Source organism: Cebidichthys violaceus, unplaced genomic scaffold (assembly GCF_023349555.1).
Source record: "Cebidichthys violaceus isolate CVI_PGR_0920_01 unplaced genomic scaffold, fCebVio1.0.p SCAF_15, whole genome shotgun sequence".
Classification (NCBI taxonomy): Eukaryota; Metazoa; Chordata; class Actinopteri; order Perciformes; family Stichaeidae; genus Cebidichthys; species Cebidichthys violaceus.
In genome coordinates this window covers 3912112-3939022 of record NW_027176318.1, presented here as the reverse complement: position 1 = coordinate 3939022, position 26911 = coordinate 3912112, and the positions used below count along the sequence as shown (strand labels likewise).

The window sequence follows — 26911 nt, the reverse complement described above, 5'->3', positions numbered from 1 at the left end:
GCCACTACATCTCAGAAGTAAAAACTATATGTTTTACTCCATTACATCTCAGAGGTAAATATTGTACTTTTTACGGTACTACTTCTCAGAAGTAAACAATATGCTTTGTACTCCACTATATCTTCAAGGTGGATATTGCATTTTTTACTCCACTACATCTCAGAGGTAAATAATGTATTTTTTACTTCACTCCATCTCAGAGGTAAATACTGTATTTTTTACTCCATTACATCCTAGAGGTAAATATTGTACTTTTTACTCCATTACATCTCAGAGGTAATCATTTTACTTTTTTCTCCACTACATCTTAGAGGTAAATTTTGCATTTTTACACCACTATCTGTCAGATGTAAATATTGTTCTCCTCACTCTGCTACATCTTAGAGTTAAGTATTGCATTTTTTACATCACTACATCCCAGAGGTAAATATTGTATTTTTTACTACACTATATCTTAGAGGTAATTATTGTACTTTTTACTCCGCCACATCTCAGAGGTAAGTATTGTTTTTTTACACCACTACATCTCAGAGGTAAATGTTGTACTTTGTACACTATTACATCTTAGAGGTAAATATTGTACTTTTTACTCCACCACATCTCATAGGTAATTATTGTATTTTTTACTCCACTACATCTCACAGGTAAATATTGTACTTTTTACACCACTACAATATTTACATCTGCGATGTAGTGGTGTAAAAAATACAATATTTACCTGTGAGATGTTTAGTGGCGGATTTAAAACCACTTTTATACGACACCTAGCGTCTGTCAGGAGTGATTTCCGAACAATCCAAAGAAGAGGATATTTAACCAATTAAATTTAGTCTCTACAAACAACTACCTACTACAGCTGTGTATTCTTTTACAGTTGATTGAAGCCAATGGTAATGTCATATTTTTAATGTTAAATGTTAAATGGACTGTATTTGTATAGCGCTTTTCTAGTCTCTCAACCACTCAAGCACTTTAACACTACATTCTGTTCTGATGACAGGGGCTACCATGCAAGGAGCCACCTGTCTATCAGAACTAACTAACATTCATACCATATTAGGCTAAGCTCTAAGCTCTAAGACGTAAGGTGCTTGCTAATCTCCCCGTTGGCCTAACAACTACACAATGAACATGAACTTTTGTTCGTATCTGTGTACGTAGATAACTGCATGTGACTGACAGGGTGTTTGTGTTTTGACTGATGTTGGTGACACCTGTTAAGCCCGACGGACCCAAATTTGGGTCCGCTGTAGCATTTACCGTCGAAAAAAGTCCATTTCTGTATGTGTACAATTTATGAATATGAATATGTTATATACCAAAAAAAAAAAAAAAAATATGGGTAAAACAAACAATCTAAGACATTTTTACAAACTCTAAACACCATTCTACACAACTATTATACGCAAAAAAATAATTATCACAATATCATGTATTTCTAGCCATAACTCGCTCTTCTCCGAGTTAGCATCACAAAGCTAACGGTTAGCATAGACAACCGAGATAGCAAAAAGCACGAACATTCGACAGATTCCAGAACTACCATCAGAACGGTAAACCCTCACAAGGCTGTGAGCAAACAAACACCAGAAGCACAATGCGCAATATCCTTCAAAATCATCCAAAGCTCCTTACCTTTTCGTTGTTCTGCTGTAAATCTCCGCTTAATTCCATCAACAATATTTCTACGTATTTCCGGTGCGTCTCTGAAATGTCCCCGTGTAGAAACAAGGATCTGTCTAACTAGGCGCCGTGGGGGAAGGGATTTTATTTTTGGAGATCTTTACGCACGTTTCAGGCAACGCGCCACGGTTTTAATCCTTACTGGCTAACGCTAAAATCACGATGGGTCTGTTGAATTCTGTGGACTCAGACGCTTCTAAGAAGGGTCCATTGACTGAAATCGACCAACCCATAGGCTGAGCTAGGAGACATGGACTGGAAGCCAGATGAGAAAATCCCATGGATGACAGACATAAACAGGCTCAGAGAGGATCCAGGCTCTCTAAATGATGCCAAACTGCTGCATATGGATAGATTGAACACTATTAGTCATAAAAGAAGTGAAATATATAATTATATACTATATAAAATTACAATGGAACAGCTGGAACAAAATGACATTTTGGTTGACCTCGGCTGAAATCTCCATACTTTAACCTCTCTAGCTCTTGAATGCTTCACTTTATCAAAGAAAAAATTGTGCAGAGAGACTCTCAACCTATTGGGCTATGATCTGGGAGAGGTTTGAGCTTACAACTACAACATTAAAAAAGAAATATCTTATCAAAATTGGATTATTTGATAGGCGGAGATAAAAGATTTCAATTTGTGTTGTGTTCCATCTTAATGTACTCTTAACCAGTAACATATATACTGATATTTACAAATCTGAACAAATCTCACAAGTGTTAGCTTTCTAAAATGCCAAAACTATTAAAATACACCTTATATTTAGACGAAATACACTCTCTTTTCGAGGAGAGGCCTACAAATAGGCTTAGGGCTTAAGTAGAATTGAATGAGCCTCACCTCTGTTGCTTTGTTGCTCTCTGCTGTCACTGTCTGTATGTGTCTATAACTGGCATTAACTTAGTTGCCTCCTCATATGACACGTTGACCATTGCACTCATGTCCTTTCACGGACAGAGACATTGCTTCTGTAAAACTAACACAGAAAAAAAAACACAGTCAAATCAGGTAAGTTTACCTGTTTACATGTTGAGGCAAGAACGTGGTAAGTCTTTACTATACAACACTGATATTAGATAACATTACATCTGCTGAATCTTAAATAGCAGCAGAACTATAGGCTATATCTTTAGTCTGATCATTTCTTATCACACAGATAACTCACTATCTAGACTCCTCGGCAGTTAGCTTCTATACCATTGAGTTTTGCTTGTGTCGATCAGTATAATGCTAATCCTATCCTGGGCGCTGTGGGTGGTGCCTTCTCTTCCTCTCTCATCTCCATCTCCATCAACTCTCTTTCTCTTTCTCTCAGTGTCCTCAGTGTCTCTTCACTTCCCAAAGCTGAGCTTTGATTCACAGTCGCTTCATTGTTTGTCTGTTTCAGTGAAGAAAGGAGGTTATATAGGAAAGTCAAACTAACCCACCGGCATCACTGGCTACTGTGTAATGGAGCGCAACTATACAGGAGCTATACGGCCGTGGCTAAGTGGAGAGCAGGGCCGCCAATCAATTAGAGGGTCGGCGATTCGATCCCCGGCTCATCATTTGTACAGCATTGTTTCTACATTAACACTCATTAGTATGCAATTCATAACAACAGTTATAAATGTTTTATTCTTGATTAATAATGTTAATTAATACTAATGTTATGTGTTTTGTGATTGTGTTTTCATACTTTATAAATGATAGATTCCCCTTTTGTAAATGAAGTATTATATATATTGAAAACCAATTATTTATTAGTTGTCGATAATGAATAACATCCTTTATGAAGTAGAAGTAAATGATTAAGAACTTATTTAGATGTACATTATTCATGCATTTATATATATATATATATATATATATATATATATATAATGATTTAGATTTGCACTAATGTTTAGGGACTGTTAATATATGCTTTATAAATGCGTATTAATATTGCAATTCATAATTAATTCAGGTACTTAATAGTCGTTAGTTAAGTATTTTGTGTGACCTCATCTAAAGTGAGGACTATCAATGCCTTACAAAGCATTTATCAAGTATTTTGTGTGACCTCATCTAAAGTGAGGACTAGTAACTACCTGAATCTATCAATTATAAAGTATAATAGACAAGCTTATTAATCAAGAATAAAACATGTATAACTGTTATGAATTGCATACTAATGAGTGTTAATGTAGGAACAATGTTTTACAAATGATGAATTAACTGTTCACTCATACTTAACTAATGCTTCATAGCGTGTAGTTATTAACTATCTAGTGCTCTGAATCCATGCGAAGGCCTGTCCTTTCTACTCATATGACATCATCAGAGAAGAAACAGGTTGGTTTAAAAATTCGTAGTAACGAAAAGAACGTCCACTTCACCACCCACACACATACAAACAATGACAGTGATCAGATGAGCAAGTCAGTAATTTTGACATTGTACAACATCCTTGCTGCACCAAAGTCAATTTATTTTGGCTACGGCCATGCCAAGCAGGCAATGCTGCCCAGCCTAAAGAATATCAAGCTCAAACTGTTGAAAGACCCAAGCCATGCCAAAGTTGTTAAACTGCAGCAGGATGGATATGTGTCGTAGATAACCCCTGTTCATTCTTCACCATGTATAGTGAAGCCCAACGGTAATACAGGATCATTATCAAATGCTCGGTCTTGTATCAAGTACATGTGCTTCGAGCACATGTTACTTTGATGTGGCCTTGCTTTCCGACTGCAACTTGATTGTTTTGGTTCATTCTCACTGGCATCTGTATTCAGATTAAATAACTAACAACTAACCATACGCTATCTGCTCAGTCAGAGACTAGCTGGGTAACGTAGTGGAGCTTTTAGACAGCTTAGAGAGACAGAAGTCTCTCTAAGAGTTGGTGGAGATTAAAAGAAAGAGCTAAAAGAGAGTGAATATTGGACTTGAACACAACAGACAGATACTAACACCACTCCAAAATAAGTGCCATGTTTGAGAGTAATTGCTAGATGTGTAAACAAGCAACTGTTTGCAAACAACTTCATCAATTTACAGCTTGGGTGTGTAGCATTCGAGATACGAGCAAGAGTACGCTAGGTTTTTAAAAAGATCCTGAAAAACCATGCAGCCCAGTGTTGCAAACTCTTTTCTAATGAAGGTACCAGGCAGCAGTAGCTCCAAAGGTCTTCCTCTAAAGCCACTCCCCCAAATAATGGTTTTGAATGTAAACAACCAACATAGCTATTGTTAATACTCACAGCTGGTAAGATAGAAGCTTGTGGAGGACTTAGGTGACACACAATGAGTGAACAGGCAGAGTGTGCAATGATTGGACGGACTTATTACCATCCTGTGACAGCCACAGATACACAGATTTTTTTTTTCTTTTTTACATCCTGATTGAAACAATATAAGAGAAAAAGCTTCTAAATGCATGACCCACCCGAGCTTTAACTGGTAACTGGTAATGATATGAGATCCACTGTTCCCAGGTAAACAAATATAAATTAAAGATTAGTGCAGGTTTGAGTTTTGGAAATCTAACACTTAAAAATTCAAAGCAGCAATATATGATCAACTAAAGCATGGCTGGCTCACACAAAATATCATGTTGGTTTTTTTTCACACTTTATTTTTTGCCTTTTCACCACAGACAGAACACATATATACAAGAAGAAAACAAAAAAAGGGATCTGGATTGCTCTGTCCTCTCAAAGGCATGATACATCCTGAGAAATATTCAGGTGTTCTTATGTAAACATCGTCCATTTGTCCCACTTCTCACAAAATCGCTCCTCTTGAGCTCTTATTCTGTGAGTTAGAAGTTCCATATCATACATTTCAGTCACAAATATCATGTTTTTATTGGAAAAATTAAAAATTCAGCGGTTCAAATCAATCTGCTACAGGATAGAGTGTGTGTATGAACACAAGATGAGCTCCTCTCTGTCTGAGTGTGGATTCATCAGAGAAAGCTCAAGTATTGGCTGTCTCCAGTCCACCCCCCCTTTCCGTCAGCCATCCAATCAGAGCCGGCAGCAGCCAGGCAGAGCTGCCAGTGTGAGGCTGCACTCAGAAACAGAGCAGAGCCCTCTGCGTAAGCCCACCACACTATCTCAGGTAGGTATATTAACACACACAAAACACACACACACACACACACACACACACACACACACACACACACACACACACACACACACACACAAAGTTTGCAAAGATTTTTCCTTGTGTCAGAGTATAGATCCACAGTGCTGTGGCTACTAAAATGGAAATCAGCTCATGTGTTTGGTATTGATGTGGATGGAGGGAGGCTGCAAGCCTCCCAGCAGAGCAGAGTTATGGGGTTGATAATATGCTATGTATCGACTAGCTGCAGTAGGCTCTCTTTCTCTGTGTGTGTATGTGTGTGTGTGTGTGTGTGTGTGTCGGGAGCTCCGCTGGTGTGAATAAGCGGTGAGGTTGGACTGTCCTTGTTCTGAGTGGATAAATTCTGTGCTGAATTTAATGTTTGATCTTTGTGGTGGTATCCAGCTATACAGATAGTTTTGCTTTGATTTGTCTAGGTTTGGAGAGATTTGTATTTGAGAAATTATATTATTTTTGTAATCTGTGAAACAAGCCTTTAAGGATTGTTATATTTAGCTTTTGCATGTATACAGTATTATGTGCCATGCTCCAAACTCCTTGAGTTTGCCAGATACGGATGTAATTCTGAGAAGCAGCAGAGCCTTTGTAATCTTTGATGCCGATTCTGAAAAAAATACCTGCTCACACAGATTCCCATGTGTCTCAATGTCTTAGGCATTTCTCTTATTTACTGCTGGACAATCAGAAGATTGGTAGTTCGATCCCCGGCTCCTCTAGTCCGTGTCAATGTGTCCTTGGGAAAGACACTTAACCCCAAATTGCTCCCGTAGCTGTGCCTACGGTGTATGAATGGTAGAGTCGTGATGGACAGGTGGCACCTTACATGGTAGCCCTTGTCGTCAGTGTATGAATGGGTGAATGATGACAAGTAGTGTGAAAGCGCTTTAAGTGGTCGGAAGACTAGAAAAGTGCTATACAAGTACAGTCAGTCCATTTACCATTTACCTATACATCATAATCAATAGTATCCGGTTATAAAGTGCATAGAGGGTAAGACCAATGTTATTCCATATTTCTGTATTGACGATTCCCATGAAAGGATTCAAACAATGTGTTAATCCGTTCTTCAATATTTTCTGACTTCCTCACTCTTGTCTTTGTCTCTCAGCTCCAACCCCATTGTTTCCTACGGAAGAGTAAAATCTTCTCAATCAGCTGGTTCCTGTAGTTTTTAACAAACATTACTCAAACAAGAGGAAATAGTGCATTTGTTTGGGATTATTTTCAGTGTTGGATTAAGCCACATTTGGTGGACAAGTAATTCTTTGTGACAAAAGGACGGTGTGTGTGGGCTAGAGTCAAAATAAAATACAGTGTGTGTGTTCATGGTAATGATGGAACACATCACCATTTTTTGGACAATAGAGCTCTGTGGCACAGAGGAATACAAAGATTAAAGAAAGTCTTATTGTTTAATATTTAATGCATGCTTAATTTATGTTTCAGTGATGCTAGTTTCATAAGACTAAAATTATGGTATTATATTTGCAGTGCAGCCTGCAGTGCAGTCTTACGCAGTCCGCTGGAATGATTGCATTAGAATTCTTAGAGAGGGATGGTGTTTTCAAGGCTTTCACATAAAGAAACACGTCAGTGCCTCACACACACATTCACACACACACACACACACACACACACACACACACACACACACACACACACACACACACATGCACACACACAAGCACACACACAAGCACACACTCAAAGCATCTGTATCCCTTTGACAGATCTGTATCCATCCTGGTGAACTTCCACTGATGTCTTGATATATTTTTCTGATCTGTTAGATTGAAGCTTTGCACACATTTGAATGCAGTTAGTGTGTGTGTGTGTGTGTGTGTGTGTGTGTGTGTGTTTCTGCTGCTCTGAAGACAAAGAAAGCCCGAACATCCCCCATATTTGTTTTTATGTTGACGGATATGAAATATATTCAGAAGAAAGCAGGGCATGTAATAATGGAGGGTAAACACACTCAATGATTCAATATTTTCAATCTTAGAATAAAATGTACCTTCCTTATGTAGCCCCATCTAAATCTTGATGGAAAATTTCGGAGCCTTTAGCCTGTCGATGATCACAGACATGACAGTCCCTGTATTTCCCTGGGCAAAGACTTTCACAACCAGTAGGCCCCTGTTGCAAGAGGCATTTTATTTTAAGATGTCAGGCTGGGAGTTTGTAGGATAAAAACCTCCTGATAATGCTGGCACGTGTCCAACCTCACGATTCCAATGTGCCATTTTATGAAAGGCTGAATTTATTTACTGCTCCTCATTGAGCTGGGAGATTAATTGTTTCCAAATAAGTGGGCATCCAATTCAAGTGTTAATTCAAAAGGTATTTGCCTAGATGTCAGTGGTAGATAGATATTCCTGCTGACTCCACTGGTGCAAGCTTTAAGATTTGTTCATGTCGTACCTAAGTCCCCATTTACTCCACCATTGCAAGATATACTCACAAGATTTGAGCACAACTTTCTACCAGCACTAACTTTCCCATTGGATTGTACACTCAGCCGACCTGAGCTTCATACACAGAATTCAAATCTCCTGTATAACTTACTTACCCTAATATTATTACCATTGTATATATGATAATCAATCTAACCCCTAGCACTTTTTTGTTTATTAAATTGTTAAAAATGTAATTTGTATTTATTATACGTGTTTGCTAACCTGTTTTCTGAAAAGAGCTGACCAGAGGTCCAACGTTTTTTTTTAACAAGATTCCAATGTCTTCGCGTCTTATCGTCTGGCTCCTCATTAGCTGATTCATATGCAGTGGATTTAGTGTCAGAGAGATTTTAAAAGAGTTGCCGCGCACATTACGACTCAAAAAATGTGTAAATCAAGTTAGCATTTTAGCTTTGAAAAACTAAGTCCAAAGTTGTGGGGGATATTCTGCCAGCTACATGCCTGTCTGCATGTGCTTGCCATAACTCTTTGATTTTGTAACACTGCATTAACTTAAAAACATTTTTTTTTAAAACAATTAAATTTAAGTCAATGAATTTGGGCAGAGCTATCAAGTATGTAGCTCCAGCGCAGCTTGTTTTAAGTAGACCTTTTATCCCATCAGATTTCGCCTCTATGCTGTCTCTAAGTAAAAAAATCTCCCCAGAGGCCTTCAGAATTACAAGTCAATCCCTTTGCCTTCTTTAATAGTGAACAGCAGCTTTGGTAAGTGAACTGCTTTTTTTTTTTTTTTTTTTTTTTAAGCGTCACTACTGTGTTATTAGGAGGTAGTTCAGATAGCACTGAAGGCCCAGGTATAAAATACACGGCCCGCCACTGCCTTTTACAGTGCGTGGTTCAGGGTTGTTAATCCAGTCCCTCTTCTGGAGCTATTCAGTGTGCTACAAGTCAAATTTGTGGAAAAGCTAATTATTTTCTGTTAACAGGGCTGCCCTTCAGATTCCTAGGAAGTTGTTTCAGTTGAAGGTGGCCAATGACCACTTTACTTATCTCGGTATCAAGATCATAAGGACATATCTTTTTCATAAAAACATAGAGAACATAATGTCAAAAATCAAATCATCCTTTGTCCACTGGATTGTCCTGCCTCTTTCACCAGTTAGTAGAGTTAATGTAGTCAAGCTGATTATTTTACCTAAATTTATGTATCTGTTCTAATGCTTGCCCTTCTTATTCCTAAAAGTTAGACTGTAATTTTAGACTTTGTTTGGAATGCCACCCGCATATGTAAAAAGACATTTACAAAAGCCCCAAAACTTGGGGAATTTAGCACTGCCAAATTTTCTACTGGGCTTCATCTTTCAGGGTTCTTCCTGTATACCCTGACCATGCCCCTAATCTGCCCTGTCAATTGCATCCAATTTTTATCCTACCTGTATCAGATGTTAGATTCATCCTGTTACTTTAAACCACCAATTTAAGTGATGCTGAGGTCAGATAAGGCCTAAACCCCCTGGAGTCCAGACACTGGTGGTGGTGGTGAAGGAAGTTGCTGCAATCCGATGATGAATAAGGAGCATGACTGTGATGCTGACTTCAGGTGACTGGGGTGGAGGAGGGACACATCTGATTGTGCTGCAATGACAACTGACAGCAGCAGAGAGGAGAACATTTTAAAAGTTTGACAGCAACGATGTGATTGGCTTAAGAAAACCTGGTTTGTTAAGTTAAGGTAAACGCCCAGAATCAGACTGTTATCCATGTTTAAACATCACAACATTGTGTGATGTGGGTTATTTCCAAAAGCAAAGTCAGCCGAGTTGTAGACTAATGGAAAATGTGCAGGAAGGACTCGAAAACCTCTCATATCACAGTGCGACAGCTGTGAGCCCTTGTGAGGAACTGGTTTTTTTTCTCTCTGCTTTTGGATGTATTTAGCTTTAGTTTAATTTCTCTTTTAGTTCAATAAATACAATTCATGTTTGGTCTTCCTCTCTTTGTCCTAAATCTTCCTAAATCTTAATGATAATAATGAAAACATATGTATGTTTCTTTTCCAACTAACTGTTGATTTGTTAACAACAGCAATCGCCATCGAGTTTCAAAACAGTATAGCATTCTTGATTTGTTAGGCTCTCACTGCAAAGATGGACATACACTTTTGATTAGTGTGTGTCTGTCAATAGGAAACAGCCTCAGGGAGCATCATCTCCACTCCTGGCTTCATCTGAATGAGTGTGTTCTCACTCTGTTACCACTCCAACAAAGCCTTACCATATGGGCAGTGTACAGCAGCAGGGTTTGTACAGTTTGTTTCAATCCATCTGTGTTATTGGAAGCTGGTCCCTGGATATGATTTCTGTATGGATGACCTACACGTTGATGGTAAGCATGCTTTAGTACTATGGTGTGTTGGATAGAGGAGCAATGGATAGATTAATTTGGCTTTAACTCCACACACTCTTTTACAGCCACACAAGGATGATTATTTTTACTTTGACTGTTCCTGTTAACTTTAAAATGTACAATAAAATGCATATGACAGAAAGCAAATATAAAAGATTTCTGAGCTGCATCATTGAGGGCATTTACCAGTTAAAGATGTTGTTGGCCCTAAATGAGCTTTATTGGACATACTCTGTGATGCATCCTGTATACAATTTAGGTAACTGAAACTACCAAACAACTACTAAAAAAAGTACATGCAAAATTCAAAAGCCATATTAATTATTTTAAGATGTTTAAAGGTTGGTGTTATAGCAGCGGCGGGCCATGCATTTTATACCTGGGCCTTCTGTGCTGTCCTTCTACAGTTGAACCACCTCCTAATAACCTCATTATGATGCCACAGCTACGGGTTATTATTTGTATCTAGGGGTGTAACAATACACATATTCGTATTGAACCTCTCGTGTTCGTGCTCTTCAGTGTGTAGCGGAATATGCGTTTTAGCGCTGCAGGTTTGCTGAATTGATTTGTCATGCTTTGTTGTCATATAAATAAATATATGTGACTTGTGAGTTTGTTCTTGTCATTGTGTTAATTACATTAATTTTCACTATATGCATTGTCCGTTAATGACGAAGCATCCCATCATGCGCAATCATATTACAAAGCAATAATTATGGTCTGGAGAAATGGAGATTGTATTGCGATTGCTTTAGACCTGTTTGAATCAGTAGGGAACAGCTGCTTAAACGATGTGGGGAGAATTTTCAGCGTGTGTGCTTCTGTTGTTTTCCTGCTAAGCTATTTAGCATAATTTAGCATAGTGTGCATCCCAGTACACACTTGCATCACCAGACTACAATGTTTTTGTTCTGTGGTGGGCGTGTCAGTACGTTGGGTGGGTTGCCGGGTTGAGCGCAGTGGCTCCACCGAAAGAACATTATATTTCCCACAATTAGTTAGTTTGGGAACGAGTGCCACGCCCCGAACATATCTCATTTCCTCTGCACAAAGTATTTAAGCACACTGACCCATTGACTTCCTCTTCGACTCACGACGTGCGACAGATGAGCAAAACCTGAAACCGCATACCTCGTACAAAGGCTCTTTCTCAACCCTTCCTCCAGAGCACTTCCGGGTTCCCTGCGCCACGTCAGCTACAGCCGGAGATGTCATGGAGAAGCCTAGCCATCCACATCCACTTTCAGAGGGCCAGGTCGTATCCCACCCTCTTCAAGCTCCCTCTGTCCCAGAGACATCTCACCTTGCAATTTATTTTCCCCAGACTTCAGTATCAACCCATGCACATTCATCCCTCCATTCCAGAATCTTTTTCTGTCATCTCGCTTCTGCCTTTTACGTCCCACCCACCTCGACCAACCTTGCTCCTCCCACCTCGACACCGGCTACCTCAGCTGTACAGAACGCTCCAACAAATGAGGATTCACGGTGGCGTCATTGGCCAAAATCGTTTCCTCCAGTTTCTTTTTTTGATGATTTTGATGACGGATGATTTGAGTTGCAGATATTCCAAAAATGTATTTCTCCCGATGCCGTACTTCTGAACCAAATGGGGGAATGAAACCAGGGTGTTATTATTGAAGATGTGTTTCAGATGAGTAATGCCTTTAGTGGACCATGTGTGGAGATTTAGAGGTTTCTTGTGGCTTAGAAAGTCAGGGTTGTTCCATATGGGAGTAAAATTTGAAGGTGCAAAAGTGATGTTTGTGATTTTGTGGAATTTCCACCAGGCTGCCAGAGTTTCTGCTATTGTTAATGTTTTGAAACAAGGATGGCGTTTGATAGATTGGCTGAAAAATGGTAGGTCAGAAATCTGAATGTCCATACAAACTGTCTGTTCTATTTCTAACCATGTGTTATCTGATTGATTGGGGTGGATCCATTTAAGAATGTATTGAAGTTGATTGGCTAGAGAGTAATGGAAAAAATGTGGAGCTTCAAGTCCTCCTTGTGTTTTTGGTTTTTGTAGAGTGGCCAGTTTAATTCTTGGTGTCTTATTTTTCCAGTAGAATTGAGTGATGATTGAGTCAAGTGATTTGAACCAGGAGTGGGTGGGCTGAGATGGTATCAATGTGAAAAGATAATTTATTTTAGGAAGTATTGTCATTTTAACTGTAGCTATTCTGCCCATGAGTGATAGTGGTAGTTTCATCCAGCGGAGGAGGTCGTCATTTATTGTTTTAAGTAGTGGAGTGAAGTTGAGTGTGAACAGCTCTGACAGCCTGGGGGAAATATTTATTCCTAAATACGTGATGACACTTGTGCAAAAAGGAATAGGTGGTGTATGGGCTGCCCCGTCCCAACTGTTACTATCTAATGGAAGGATGGATGATTTGTTCCAGTTAATGGGTTTCCTCCAGTTTCTGCTTTCCTCTCCCCACCCTTCCTTCATCCCTACCCCCACTTGCGTTAACCATCGCACCTTAAATGCTCCCCTTTTTTCCACAGCTCCGCCATCAGCCAGTTCCAGCATTGTTCCGACTTATTTTCCTCCACCTACCAGTTTTACTTTAGCCACAGCACTACCTCCAGTGTGCCCAGACGCATCTATCCGATCATCACCCATGTCACACGCTCAGGCAACAGATTCTCACTGGTAACTACATCAACCTTGCTCAATTTATGAATCCATCCACATATAATCCACACATCTCTAAGGAATTTCTAACCACTCTTGGCTACTCTGCACTCTATCAGCCACTCCCCACCTGCTCCAAGGAACTCACAACATTCAAGTTTGCATATTCTTTCTCGTTGTACCGTGACATCATCTGCTCTGCCTTCCTAGACCGCAGGCTCAAGTTGTACGACTACTTGTTGCTGTTCCTCGACCTGGCCTTGCGGTTCAGCGGCAACTTTTATACATATGTTATATTTGCATCTGAAGCTGCTGGTCACATTTAGCTTCCACCCAGGTTTGCAGGTTAAGCCAGAATCCTCCTTCACACATAAACATTTGCAATCAGCCATCTCAGAGCCTGACACAGACAATAAATACTGGCCCAGGAAGTCCACGACACATTCATGATAGGTCCACTCATTAGTCCACTTTTCCCCTATTCTTATTCAGTTCATTCGGCGTAGCTGCCAGGAAATATTCAGGGAAAAAGAGCCTTATCGTAGACCTCATCACCCCAGGGCTCCACTGTCCCAAGCATCAATAGCCTAATTCCCAGCCTGGACTACTCAATTCAGTACATAACAATTGATCATGCTACATCCCTCACCTGACTCACATCCATCTATTCACAGACGCAGCCCCCTCCATCAGCTTCGGTGGTTTCTGTGGCGGCAAGTGGTTCTCAGCCAAAAGGCCGCCCGAATTCTCATCACTCACACCTTCCACGATCTCCGAAATGTATCCCATAGTCATAGCAGCCACTCTTTGAGGGCCTGAATGGTTCAAAGATCATTGCAATCTATTCAGACAACAGCACCGTTGTAGAGATCCTTCACAAAGGACGGTCTCATCGTCTCGATATAATGCAGTTTACACGGAGGCTCACTTTGGTTTTGGCTCAGCACCAGTCCGGCATCCGAGCCTTCCACATCCCAGGTCACACAACTTGATTGCTGACTCACTTTCCTGTTCCTCGTACAAGAAATTCAGACTATAGGCACCAGCCTCTGACCCCGACCAAGTCATTAAAGTTCTCGGCCGCTGGTCTATCCCTGCATACCTTGCATACATCCATTCCAACCTGAATAATATCAGAAAACATCCTCTCGCACCTCTCTTCATGAAGATATCTTTTGAGGACTCAGCATCACCAGAGCTTCTAAAAAGACAGCCCCCACTCAAGAGTCTCCACTTCCCCAGTTCCCACCAGCCAACGGACGTCAGCTGTCCATCATGCCTCCCCTCCATCCATCATTCTATGACCCTCTTTACCCTCCTCATTCCTTTACCCTACACCCTTTCATCCCACGACCCTCATCCCTTCATCCCTTACCCTAAATCCCTTCATCCCACGTCCCTCATCCCTTCATCCCACAACTCTCATCCCTTCCTCCCTCAACCACCTTTCAAGTCCATCCCTCTGACTTCAACATGCAATAAACCATTTTAAGCCCTTATCGCTATTAGCGTGTTCTTAGATAGTGAATAAGAAATTGCAGTAATCTGGTCTAGAAATAACAAATGCATGAACATTTTTGCAATGTTACATAGGTGAAAAAATGCAATCCTTGAAGTTTTTTTTCTGGGAATTAAAGGACACATCCTGATCAAAGATAACTCTTCCTTACGGTGGTCCATCATAATTATTCCTCTCCCTAATCACATTTATGCTGCTCAACCCTTCCTGTCCATTCTGATAGCTTCATAGCTTCAGTCTGTTAAGCTGGTGATGTTTAACCTGGGATGGTCTTTGGCCATGGGAAATGATGTTTGTTAACTTAAAGGAAACAGTATGGGATAATTTTTCAATCCCTGGACAATTGGAGCAAACCACATGAAATACTGTTGCGCTGGATTTTTACTTATCATGTCATTGAGATTTTGATGTTTGAGAGTTACTTTTAAAACAAAGCCTAGAAGTTCTAGGTTTGCTACGACTCGCAAAAGACCCAAAAGGTTAATAGGCTGCTACATTCTAATGAAAACAGATTTGCTATGAACACAAGCAACTTTTGTGGAAAATGTTTTTTTGAAAATTTACTTTTTTAAAGTAGGAAGTTTGTATTTACCACTTTTCCCACACGACATGAAGACAGCTCTGCTTCCCATCACATTTAGCAGTCTGCGGATTAGTTGGTGAGGGGGAGGTGGAGACGGCAACAGCTGAGCAGTGCACTAAGTGTCAGAAGATGGTGATGGTTACCATGGCGCTTAGTCGGTTGCATGCATGTGTCCTTGTCTTCAAGGAAGTGTGTCTGGGCAGTTGTGGATGAAAGAAATGGAAAAATAATAATTGTTTTCGATCCACTAATTTGACTACTGACTCTGTTAACTTGGTATCTTTGTGTCTGCTGATTTCAGATTCTTATTTCTAGTCTTTGTTTAAAACATTTGTGGATGAAACATTTTTCCTTAAATGGAACTTTAAGGTCTATTTATTATGCCAGTGATGACGTCACAAACACGCACCTCTTTATGAACCGCTGCTATTCATCAGGCTACTCTTTGTATTTCTTGTATACAATCATCAATCTAAAGCTTAGATTTGTCTTCTTCAAATACATGTTTTTGTTATATTTGTTACAGCAATCAGCAGCAGTCAATAAATCAAATGCTCTGACCAAAAGAAAGAGAAAGTAATCTGGTATCTGTGGCTGTCGCAGTCTGTATAATGCCCGTCGAATCGTCATCCTTGGAAGAGAACACTGGGCTGGGTTTTTCAGTCAGATAATTTTCTAGATTTTGCATACTCTTGTTAGTTACTCAAGATTACCAACCTTAACTTTGAGACTGTAACGAAAGGGGATGATTTTCACTGATTCACAACAGTGCAGCAACAGGCAAATATTGAGGATAAGGATATAATATACAGTATATGCTGTCAGGCATTTTTCATTGGATATATTTGGGTCTGAAAAGGGCACAGAGAAGAAACTCAATTTCCTTATCATTTCCTGTCTGGAGATTCCCCACCAGTTACTGCACTGCCCCCTGAATTAATTATATGTGGTAAAAAAAACGTGAATCTATGGCTTTATTATCAGTAGAGAATAAGATTGAAAGAAAGCTGAAACAATGGGTGTTTTTCACATTCAAATGTTGCCTAATGCTGCTGTACAGCTGCAGATTCAGTCTGAGCAGAGAGTGGTACATTATGTGCTGTTTTATCCTGGCAGAGGAATTCACACACTAAGATAATTTTATTGATTTGTGGGAGATTTAAGCATTATCACAACTGCCAGACTGTCTGATTTTAGACTCTGGTGAGACTCTGCTTGGTAACATTATATGGGAGTTTGCTTGATGAAAGGAATGTTCCTGCTGTGACTGTTCCAAAGAGAGATGGAGAGGAAGGAAAAAGGGTTAGAAACTTGGTGGAGAGTGAACGGGAGGTGGCAATATTTGATGTTTGAAGTCATCAGCCGTGGGTATCCTGTTATACTTTCAGCTTTGGAGTGAAAAAAGCCCTCAGGCCCTGGTGAGCTGCTGCCTCGACACTTGGCAGCAGGAGCATGTGACCTCCGCTGCAGGGTGACGTAGATTCAACCAGAGCCTTCACAGAGTGGGACAGTAACATAAGCACAAAATACAAATATCCAATGTTTGTGTTGATCACAGAATATTCTTCAAATTACCCCAGAATTCCACAGTCAGCTTTGGGTACACATCTTTTCAATGCAACTTGTGTTGCAACTTGTGTTATGGGATGCTTCAGATTGGAACTCAGCAATGTCCACATGTGTGTCCACACTTAACACCTAAATCCAACTTGCCTGATTGAATAGTGATCAGAATCAGAACTGTTTATTTGCCAAGGTAAATAAACATACAAGGAATTTGACATGGCAGATTTAAATTCTGATACATCTCGTGGTGAGAAGGAGAAGCTGTGGATAATCACATTTAATTTCCTATAAATTCTTCACAGTAAATATCCCAAAAATATTTAAAAAATGATTGTGCATGTTGTAAAGTAGGCCTATCTGCAGTATGTGTTTTTTACTTTGTATGTACAAGGGTCTTCATAAGCCTGTAGTTGGTACAGGTCTATGTGGCCTGACCCTGTCGTTTTACAGAGTGATGTTCATTTATGTTATAGTATGGAGTGTAGGATAAATGGTAAATGGAGTTGTACTTTTTTATCATCCAACCGCTCAAAGTGCTTTAACACTTATGTCATCATTCACCCATTCACACCCAGTCATATACTGATGGCAGGAGCTATAATGGAGGGTGCCAGCTGCCCATCAGGACTATCTAATCCTTCCAACCCATTCATAAACTGCAGTCAACAGTCTACGGGAGCAATTTGGGGTTAAGTGTCTTGCTCTTAAAAGCAAGACACTTAACCCTCAAGGACACATCGACATGGACTAGCGGAGCCGGGGATCGAACTGCTGATCCTCTGATTGGCTCTAACACTGAGCCACATTTACCCCTGTGAAGGGGTGTATGTCTTTTTTCTGAGGAAGTTGTAGAAGATTCCACTTCATTAGCAAATGTTGATGGAAGGTGCTCAATCCATATCGATGTGTTGTGCTTAACACACAATGTGTGTATGAATGAGCATAACAGTGTATGTATGTGTGGCGGGGTTATTTAGGAAAGAAAGCAAAGCCCTCAAAGAAAGGCAAAGAGGATCCTCTCTGCCGGAGTAATTAATGACGTGATTACTGATCTGAATACATCTGCCTTCTCGCTCCCCCCTTTTTTCCTCTCCCTTCTGCCATTGTTAAGTTAAGGAGTAATTACGCCAGACGAGACTACGCCACCATTTTTGGAGTTTTGCAAACTTCTTCTTACACACACATCCTCTCTCTCACACACACACACACGCACACACACACACGCACGCACAACTTTTTGTTGCTTTTGGGTAACATAAATGTTTGTTGATTTATATTACTGGTTTTAATCAGTATTGTTAAGTAAATAAACTGTTATATTTTAAGAAGCAGTTTCTAGGATTATTTTGTGCATATATGTTGTAACAATAGCTGGAGGTATAAGCCTGTGTTCACATTCAAACCTTCATTGTTCACTCTGAATGTGAAATAGTACTTAGACTATTGACATTGTGAGTGAACACTAATTATGAGACTTAACTTATAGTTTGGTTTTTGGCCCTGATCTCAGGGTGCCCTGCTATTGTTAATATACTTTATGTTAATAATCCTATTCATATTAATACTTGTATTGATATCAATTAATTATTTTTCATACTTGCTAATAACCAAACACGCTCCTGCCAGATTCCAACTCCCAAAAGGGACAAGGCATCTCAGTTAATCTACAGTTAAACTCCTGATGCACTGAATTATCAGATGCTCAGGAGTCATGAGAGGGGCACCTATCGTCTAGTAGCTACTGTTTCTGAGCAACAACTGAACCCCAGCATAGATTAACTCTGGCTATTAGGGTCAATAGGTCAACAGAGGGGAATAAAATAATTAACGTAAAATGACTATGCCGGGTATAAACCCAATAGCAACAGCTCTTAGAGGGCGAAACCTATACAATATAGTACAAATATAGAAAGTGATGGTCTTCACAGTGACATGAATAGTAATTAAAATGTCTATGAATATGTGTGTGCAATTGTGAACACAGGGAGTGTGGGGCTCAGCCAATCATCTTGCAGGGACACTCCAGCAGTGTGTGGGAGGCAGACTCAGCCCTGCAGTCTTACATAAGAACAGATATAATGCCATCTAATTCAGCTGCTATTGATGTGCTTCTTCTTTTTCTGCACATAACCCACTTAGGGAAACATTCACTCAGCATGGCGACGGCAAGCACAAACAGCAGATATCCCCCCCAACACATATACACACCTCCACTGTCATCATCGCCATCCCCCATCCCTCCGCAGAAACATCAGAAAGTGTTTTTCCGACTGGCACAGGCACAAAACATTTAAGTGTTATCCATGGACAACTTTAGTGTGCTTATTGCACTTTAGGACTTGTTCAGTAGGATTTTCCAGAGTCACTTTGGTGTATTTACATTCACAATAACATCCTGTGTTATTGAGTGTTATCCAATGTTCTTGTCTATGTTGTTGATGAATACAATGCAGATAATGATCAGTGTGATGAGTTCTGTATTGACATAAATCATCATCGCAACAAATTACATTTTCAGTGTGTCACAATAGTGTTTTTTCTGTATTTGTTTTACAATAGATGTACATATAATCAAGTCATAGTAGATTGATTACTCTGTACTGTGTTTACATGAAGTGCAATATTGAAAAAATGGCGTAATAATAGTCCTGGCTTGTCATTCATACATGATAATGTATTTTGTTATATAATAACTTAATAATTGATTTGTCATGAGAGAAATTGAAAGACATTTTCAATTCAGGAAGACAGTAGAGGAATACAAGGTTAAGGAGACTGCAAACAATGCCAGGGTGAAGTAACACTGCTGTGAACATGCAGCTTTTGATTTCACTTTTTGTCTCTCTACTCAGAAAGCTACCTTGGTGGATGGCGAGGCAGATGGAAAAGATTTGAACGAAGGTTGCAGCACAGCTGAGAATCACAGCTCCTTCTCCGTCACTATGGAAACCACTGAACAATCAGAGCAGGCAATGGACTGTGCAGTGGAGGTCACTGTGGCTGATTCACCTGTGCAGGGGAAGAATTTCAGTGCAGATGATGAACAAGTTTGTTTAGAGACCGATTCATCAAATTTCCAAGACAAAACAGTGATGCTCGGCAAAATGTTAACTGAACTGCCAAGCGGCACAGTTGAGATTGACAAGCCTGACTGCTCTGAGACCAGTGTTTGCACTGAAATGCCATGTCAGGATGAAAAGGAAGCTCTGATATTAGATTTAGTGCATGACGAGCTCAACAGGAATGAGTCAATCACCTCATCTGTGTCAGACACACTCTCCAGTGCAGACAGTGTTTATGAGAATGAGGACCATCGTAAGAGGCAGGAGATGTCAGAACAAGATTCTGAGCAAGAACAATGCCCTGAGCAAGAGCAGTATCCGGAACCAGAGCAATATCCCAAGCCAGATCAAAACCCTGAACCAGAGCAATACTCTGAACCAGAGCAATACCCTGAGCCAGAGCAAGACCCTGAACTAGAGCAATACCATGAGCAAGAGGAAGATCTTGAGCTTGGGGACGACCCTAAGTCAGAACAAGACCTTGAACCACCCCAGTACCCTGAGCCTGAGCAATACCCTGAGAAAGAGTTATACCCTGAGCCAGAGCCTGAGGATAATGTGCTTGGTCTCGAATATGATGGTTATCAAAATTTGGCAATAGACACAGAGGAAGACCTAGAGACCCATGAAACTCTTTTTGAACCATCCATTACAGAGAAGTCAATATTAGAGGATGGTTTAAAAGAAGAGGCACTGTCAGATGTTTCCAATGAATCCTGCCATGACCTTGAGCCTGATGAAATGTACGAATGCCTGGGAGTTGAGATTGCAGCAGCTTCCTCAGACAGTGAAACAGATGAAAAATGGAGAACAATATTCTCTTCTTCTATAAATAAAGAAGACGATGACTCATATTTGGACAGTCTTCAGCTGAGTGCCCAGGAGCTCTTTGTGCAGAAAGTTGAGGTGACAGACTTTAAGGAACAAGACAATAACAAGTATGAAGAGGTCAGTTTTGATGTTCCCCAAGGGGAAGAAGTTCTGGAACAACCTGAGGATAACATTGCTTTCCCTTCCTCTCCTCAAGAGGTTAAATATAACCCTTTAGGCCTTCAAGGTCTGTCCAAAATCTCTGAAGATGAGAGTGAAAATGGCAGGGATGCCAATCATAACCACACCACTCACCAAAAGCACATCAAAGAAGATTTTATCAAGAAGCTACCTAAAGACTTCTGTGTGATACAAGAGACCAAGAGTGAGAATGTGAGCACAGAACATGTGGACTTCCAGCTGGCTCGTAAACAGTGGCGGGAAATGGAAGAGCAAACCATGAACAAGATGGTTTTACCTACAGCCAAGCAGCCCAGCTTCCATGGCAGCCACAGCTTCATGTACACACCGGTGCGCAACATTGAAAGAACTCAAAAGAAAGCACATGATCTGGAGAATTTGAATCTAGTTGGCGATTATTCTCACACCCAATTCAGCCCTTGCTCAGAGGATTCTGGCCTGGATGATTCCAGTTACAGGTCACCTTACGATGACCCAGAAACACCAGTTGAAAAGGAGATTCGTATATCAATGGAGAGGGAGGAAAACTTCAAGAGGGAGAGGGGCCTCTCCAGGATGGGCAAATCAACTGATTGTGCTCCATCACGAAGTATCCCCAGATCAATAAGCACTCCACTGACACCTTCATTCATCATCACCTCCTCACCCACTAAGGAACCACTGAAACATGAAGTATCTGCAAACAACGTTATCATTCTCGACCCTAGCAATGATTTCACCTCCAGCCCAAGACATGGCAAAGATAACGTGGTAGCTCATTGCGGCGAGTGGTGCTCCGAGGACAACAGCTCCAACCTCATCATCCTAGAGACATCCAATCTGATTATTCGCAGTGCCTCCGAGTTCTCACTCAACAAAGCCTGCGAGCAGCCCCAGGAAAAGATGTTCCTGAAGAACCCCTTTTTCAAGCTGCGTTCAAGAAGCACAATGTCACTGGTGGATGAAGAGATTAGAATGGTGAAGCAGAGGGAGGACGAGCTGAAAAAAGAGAGGGCGAATCTGTATGGCAAAGACAGGTTCAATAATGAAAGGATATTGTCAAATCACATGGACACATTGGCGTTTGACGATTCAGGTATGATAGCAAAATACTGATGACAGATCAATAGATTATTTACGATACATTGTACACATACTTTTTTCCTCTTTGTGCATATACATTTCAGCTAATGATCATCTTTGTTCTTTGTTGATAGTTGATGGACCAGTGAAGTGCAAGTCCTCTCCATCATCACCAATGAAAACAGCCTACAGGATGGATCGCTCTGCTTTATCCTGTGATCACAGAGTAAGCTCTTACTCAAACATTTCCTTTTTGGAAATCTTATTTTACAGACACAATTGTCAATGAAAATAATAAAATATGCTTTATGTTTTGTATTATAGCTGATATAATGAAAATTCTGCAAACCACAGAAACGTTGAATGCGGATGTTTTTGCATTTGGTCAGAGCAAGGGACGTAGTACAGCTAGTGACATAATACAAGAAGTGACGTAGTACAGGAAGTGATGTAATACAGGAAGTGGCGCATTAAAGGAAGTGACGTAGTACAGCGAGTGACGTAGTACACTGAGTGACCCGCAGAGGAAGTCACCTTGTATATTGGGCATTATTAAAAGTTACGTGGTATGAAAGTTACATGGTATAATAATAAAATCAAGACAGGGCAGGTGAGAGTGGTAGTAAATGGGTGAAATGAACAGCTGACTTTCACCTCTGTTTATGTCCTGTGTTAAACCAAAAGTAAATATTGAATTTACACTTTTCATTTGACTTTGTGGTATGTAACGTTGTGGTACGCAACGTTGACGCAATGTTGTTTTATCGCAATGTTGTTTTATCACAATGTTGTTTCATGCAACACTTAAAAAAAAGTGTTGTAAGGGCAGTTGTTTGTTTTTATGGTAGTTAAGTTGTTTCAGTTGCTGTTTTGTTGCATTATAATTCTAACAGAAACCATGACCTGTTTTCTAAACTTAACCAAGTAGTTTTGATTCCTAAACCTAACCAATCCTCGTCTCACAACGCTAATGTATTGTGCGTTTCTGAAAGCTTGATACAAGGCTAATATGAAATGGGCTTTTTTTTGGTTAAGAAACAGAGAAATTCTGCGTAGCCTGCTGTTTGCAGAATCATACAATGCCGACTTTCTGGCGACTGGGTTGAGTATTTATCAATAACATATTGTATCAAGGTAACTCCGACCAGCAATGTTACTAAGCCTTTGTCGTTACATTTACACTGATACACTTATCCCACCATCAGTCGAATGACCTGAGAGAGGAGGTGGATGTGAAGGAGGTGGAGGAAGTGCTTTGAAAGCAGGTAAAAAATCAGCTATCTTTCTCAGTTTCCAGAGGTCTACACAGGAGGAAGACGCAAGAGTGCCATGGCTCTGCGCTGGGAGGCAGGCGAGTTTACAAAAAACGACTGAAGAGGACCAAGGCAACAGTTTGCCATATAAAGGCATCGATTCAATGTCAATGTTATAATCATTCAAGTTAAAAACAGTATTGCAATTGTTTGTTTCATCATGTGACATAACCTAAATGCTTCTGTGATGCTTTTGGGCAAATTTAGAAAGACAATGACAGTATTTGTGGCCACAATACTTTTGATAAAGTGCATAAAGAACTCATACACACAATTTTATACCATACCATGGACATAAATATAACACTTGATTCTGGCCAGAGGGTCTGAATTATTTTCAAATATCAATACAGTTCTGACGTGTCTCCTCATCACTTTTGAATCTTATAGCTGGAAGAATGCTAGTATTGACAAGGACAGTGCCAACACAGGTTCCATTTCAAACAAATTATGAATAAACAATATTAATATTTTGACATGTGGCAAGTGGAGAATGTATAAATGAGAGGCAAACCCAGGTTATGTGTCATGCTAACGTGTTGAAACATGCATGCCTTCTTGTGGATGTTCACTTGCCTAATGAAGAACTTTTTAAAAGGTCCAATCCAGAAGCACATAATCTCAAAAAACTGCCAATGGAATATTTTTTTTTTTGAAAATTGGCCTTATTTATGAGGGTAGTACTCACATGCCATATGTACATTAAAAGAGTTATTGGTCAAGTTCAGCTGGAACTAATGAGAGGCTTATTGATTAGTGCAGCCATAAGGTAAGGGGAACCACAATGTGATGGGGGAACATATACTTTACAACACAGCAAATCTGCCAGCAACTGCGGACTTCAGAACTATTCCTCTGCTGTGGCTTAGAGAGGAAACAGACAAGAATAGATTAACCTCATATTAGCTTCAGCTGAACATTAGAATGCATTTTTATGGTATTGAATCCCATCCTTTACAGTGTCTTCTCCCTATGAAGAGATTGCTTCAAGGCCAATACAAACAGGAGGCATGATAACAGTGACCATTAAGTCTCACAACATACATATCATGTGAGTGTTATGTTTGGATAATGGGACCTTTCCCTTTATATAAAAGATGAGAATTTACTGACAGTAAACAGAAAGTAGTTTTTTTGCTGAGATGTCTGAATGTTAAACAAATGTATCGTTGAGTCCACTCTTTGCTAAAGCTTTATTGACATTATATATGTAAATCAGATATGAAAACATATTTTGATGTTATTGTATGTCTTGATAAAGCAAAAATGCTACATTGCTCAGTGTATATAATTGTATTTCCGTACTACGTTTTTTTTGCTGCAAAGTAATATTACAAGGTGAGCTGGAAAGGCAAAAATCAGCACAATATACAAAATATATTATTACCTTACATTTTGCTGGAAAAATATATTTAATTCACATAACATTACTCACAAAGGGAATGTCTAGATTTAATAGTGAGAATAAATATAATTTTTTTTTTGTGTTTTATCGTGCTACTTCAGATCACAGAACCATTTGAGTTTAGTCTGAACTAGCGCTACATTATTCTGTAGAGCTAGTTCCTGCACTACCTGCAGTGGGACAATCCAACAAGTATGTGTGAACAGTGCTGTCACAGCGCTCAAAACTAGAGAACCAATGACACTACATACATGTATGTGGAAAGTAGATGTCCATTGTCTGGAATTTCAGTGCTTTGGAAATTCAAAATGATAAAATGGGTTTCCACAAATGTAAGTATTAAAGTATTTTATTCTTTATACAATATAAATATAAATGAATGGTCACATATATAAAGTGAAGCTGCAGTAAACTTACTGTACATGAACCTCTTGTTAATATTAAATCCAATTCTGACTTTATTTTCCAACATTCAGCATTTTGTTTAATCTGGATGTAACAGGGCAATTGTAGGTTTAATTAATTGTAAGCACTTTCTTTTGTGGCTCTCCCTTGTGAATTTTATGACCACAGACAAGATATTGTCAAAAGGGATTTTCCCAACTAGAAACACCGGTATGACATGTTTATCATTATTTACAAAGCTTTGATGTTTCCACTCTGAAAAGCAGCTTCTCAGAGCTCTTTACTTTCTTGACCTCAGATTCAACTGACCGTAAACAGCAGTGTTTAACATTTCCTGTTTTTATGCTTCATTGTTTAATTATAACTTACAAATCCCACGAGTGCTTGCTGGTGTTTAAACATGCTGTGAAAAGTTGCTGCCATGGCTTTTGGGGGCTTCACAGGCTTAATATGCAGGGGCTTTTTACTTTGTATTCCTTGTGCAAGTATTGAAGAGCTTAGTGCAACAATAAAAGATGTATAAGAATAACACTGGCTAGCTTTATTTCTTTGGGTACATGAAATAAATCTTTACTACTTTAAAAGAGATTACTCGTGTGCAAGGATAACATTTTAGCCTGAGGTCGGCACTAAAGGGCAGTTGCCGAATTATCTAAATGGAAATGGCAAATGGTTCTTGTCCTGTTAGACTTATTGTCAATGTTTTAAACACAATTTGTCAGATCTCAAGAGTTATTAATAAGGATAGACAAAAATAAGCAACATGTTCTCATCCCAACTTGTTGCATACTGACACTTGGTCAGACACCTTGGCATCAGTTTATGCATCTATGATGCTCCACTACGGTCGCAGTAAACAGGTGGTTAAGGTTGTGAATTCAAACAAAAACAGTTACAAAAGTATGAAAGCTTATGTAAACAAGATAACATATTTACAGAAACATGCAACTTCAAAATGACTCAAGACTTTTAGACCTGAACATCACACTTCCAGAGACTTTCTCTGAGCGCCTAACAGTGACGTGGACGGGTTTACAGTCTAGTTACTTTAAAGCCCGGTGCATTTCATACAGACACTCAAGGGTGCCCTGTGCTTCAGTGTTAGACGCAGAGTGGTGTGACAAAGCATCGGCATTCGACGCCCTGAGAATGAGAACAGAGTGAAATAAGACCCAAATTTCCTGACACCAGAATGACTAAACAAATGTGCTAATTCAACCAAAATCTAGGTTTATTATGATAAGAACAGATGTGGATATTGCCACTGCATACACATGCTAGTGTGATAGGCCAGGGCTCTACTTTTGAAATGAATTAGTGATGTGGACAGTGAATACAAAGCATTCTTGACTAAGATATACTGCATATACAACAATTACAAGACATCATAGACAGTCATTTGAGATGATTAAACACTTTCAATAGCTTTTATAAATGCAGCCAGCAATGCTGTATTTCCCAGTAGGAACACCACCTTCTTGACTTTGGATATCTGAAAGAAACGACTTCAAAGAATCAATAAAGAGAAGATATGTAAAAACAAGCAAAAAAAGGATAAATAAAGCAAGCATACAGTATATTTAGGGACGCATGTTTCACCTCTTCATGCTCCTGCCTCTCCAATTGAGCTGACAAAATGTTTTCTTTGTCATCACTGTGGATATTTCCTGTGGATACAATGGACTATTTAGTCACCAAACAGCAAATATGATT

At 39.6% G+C, this 26911-nt stretch overlaps 1 protein-coding gene across 3 annotated transcripts in view; it reads left to right on the top strand.

Annotated features, from left to right (window-relative positions):
• Positions 1-25721, top strand: part of palmdb (palmdelphin b) — a 74110-nt gene extending 48389 nt beyond the window's left edge. For 2 of the 3 annotated variants that reach the window (XM_068709635.1, XM_068709634.1), the window contains exons 6-8: positions 19793-22088; positions 22210-22301; positions 23366-25721. In XM_068709635.1, the coding sequence (XP_068565736.1) occupies positions 19793-22088; positions 22210-22301; positions 23366-23449 (2472 nt within the window). In that variant the 3' untranslated portion in view covers positions 23450-25721. Of the gene's footprint in view, positions 1-5357; positions 5779-19792; positions 22089-22209; positions 22302-23365 lie in introns of those variants that run through there. The other variant, XM_068709636.1, reaches the window with a different exon arrangement.
• Positions 25722-26911: the final 1190 nt, after the last annotated feature.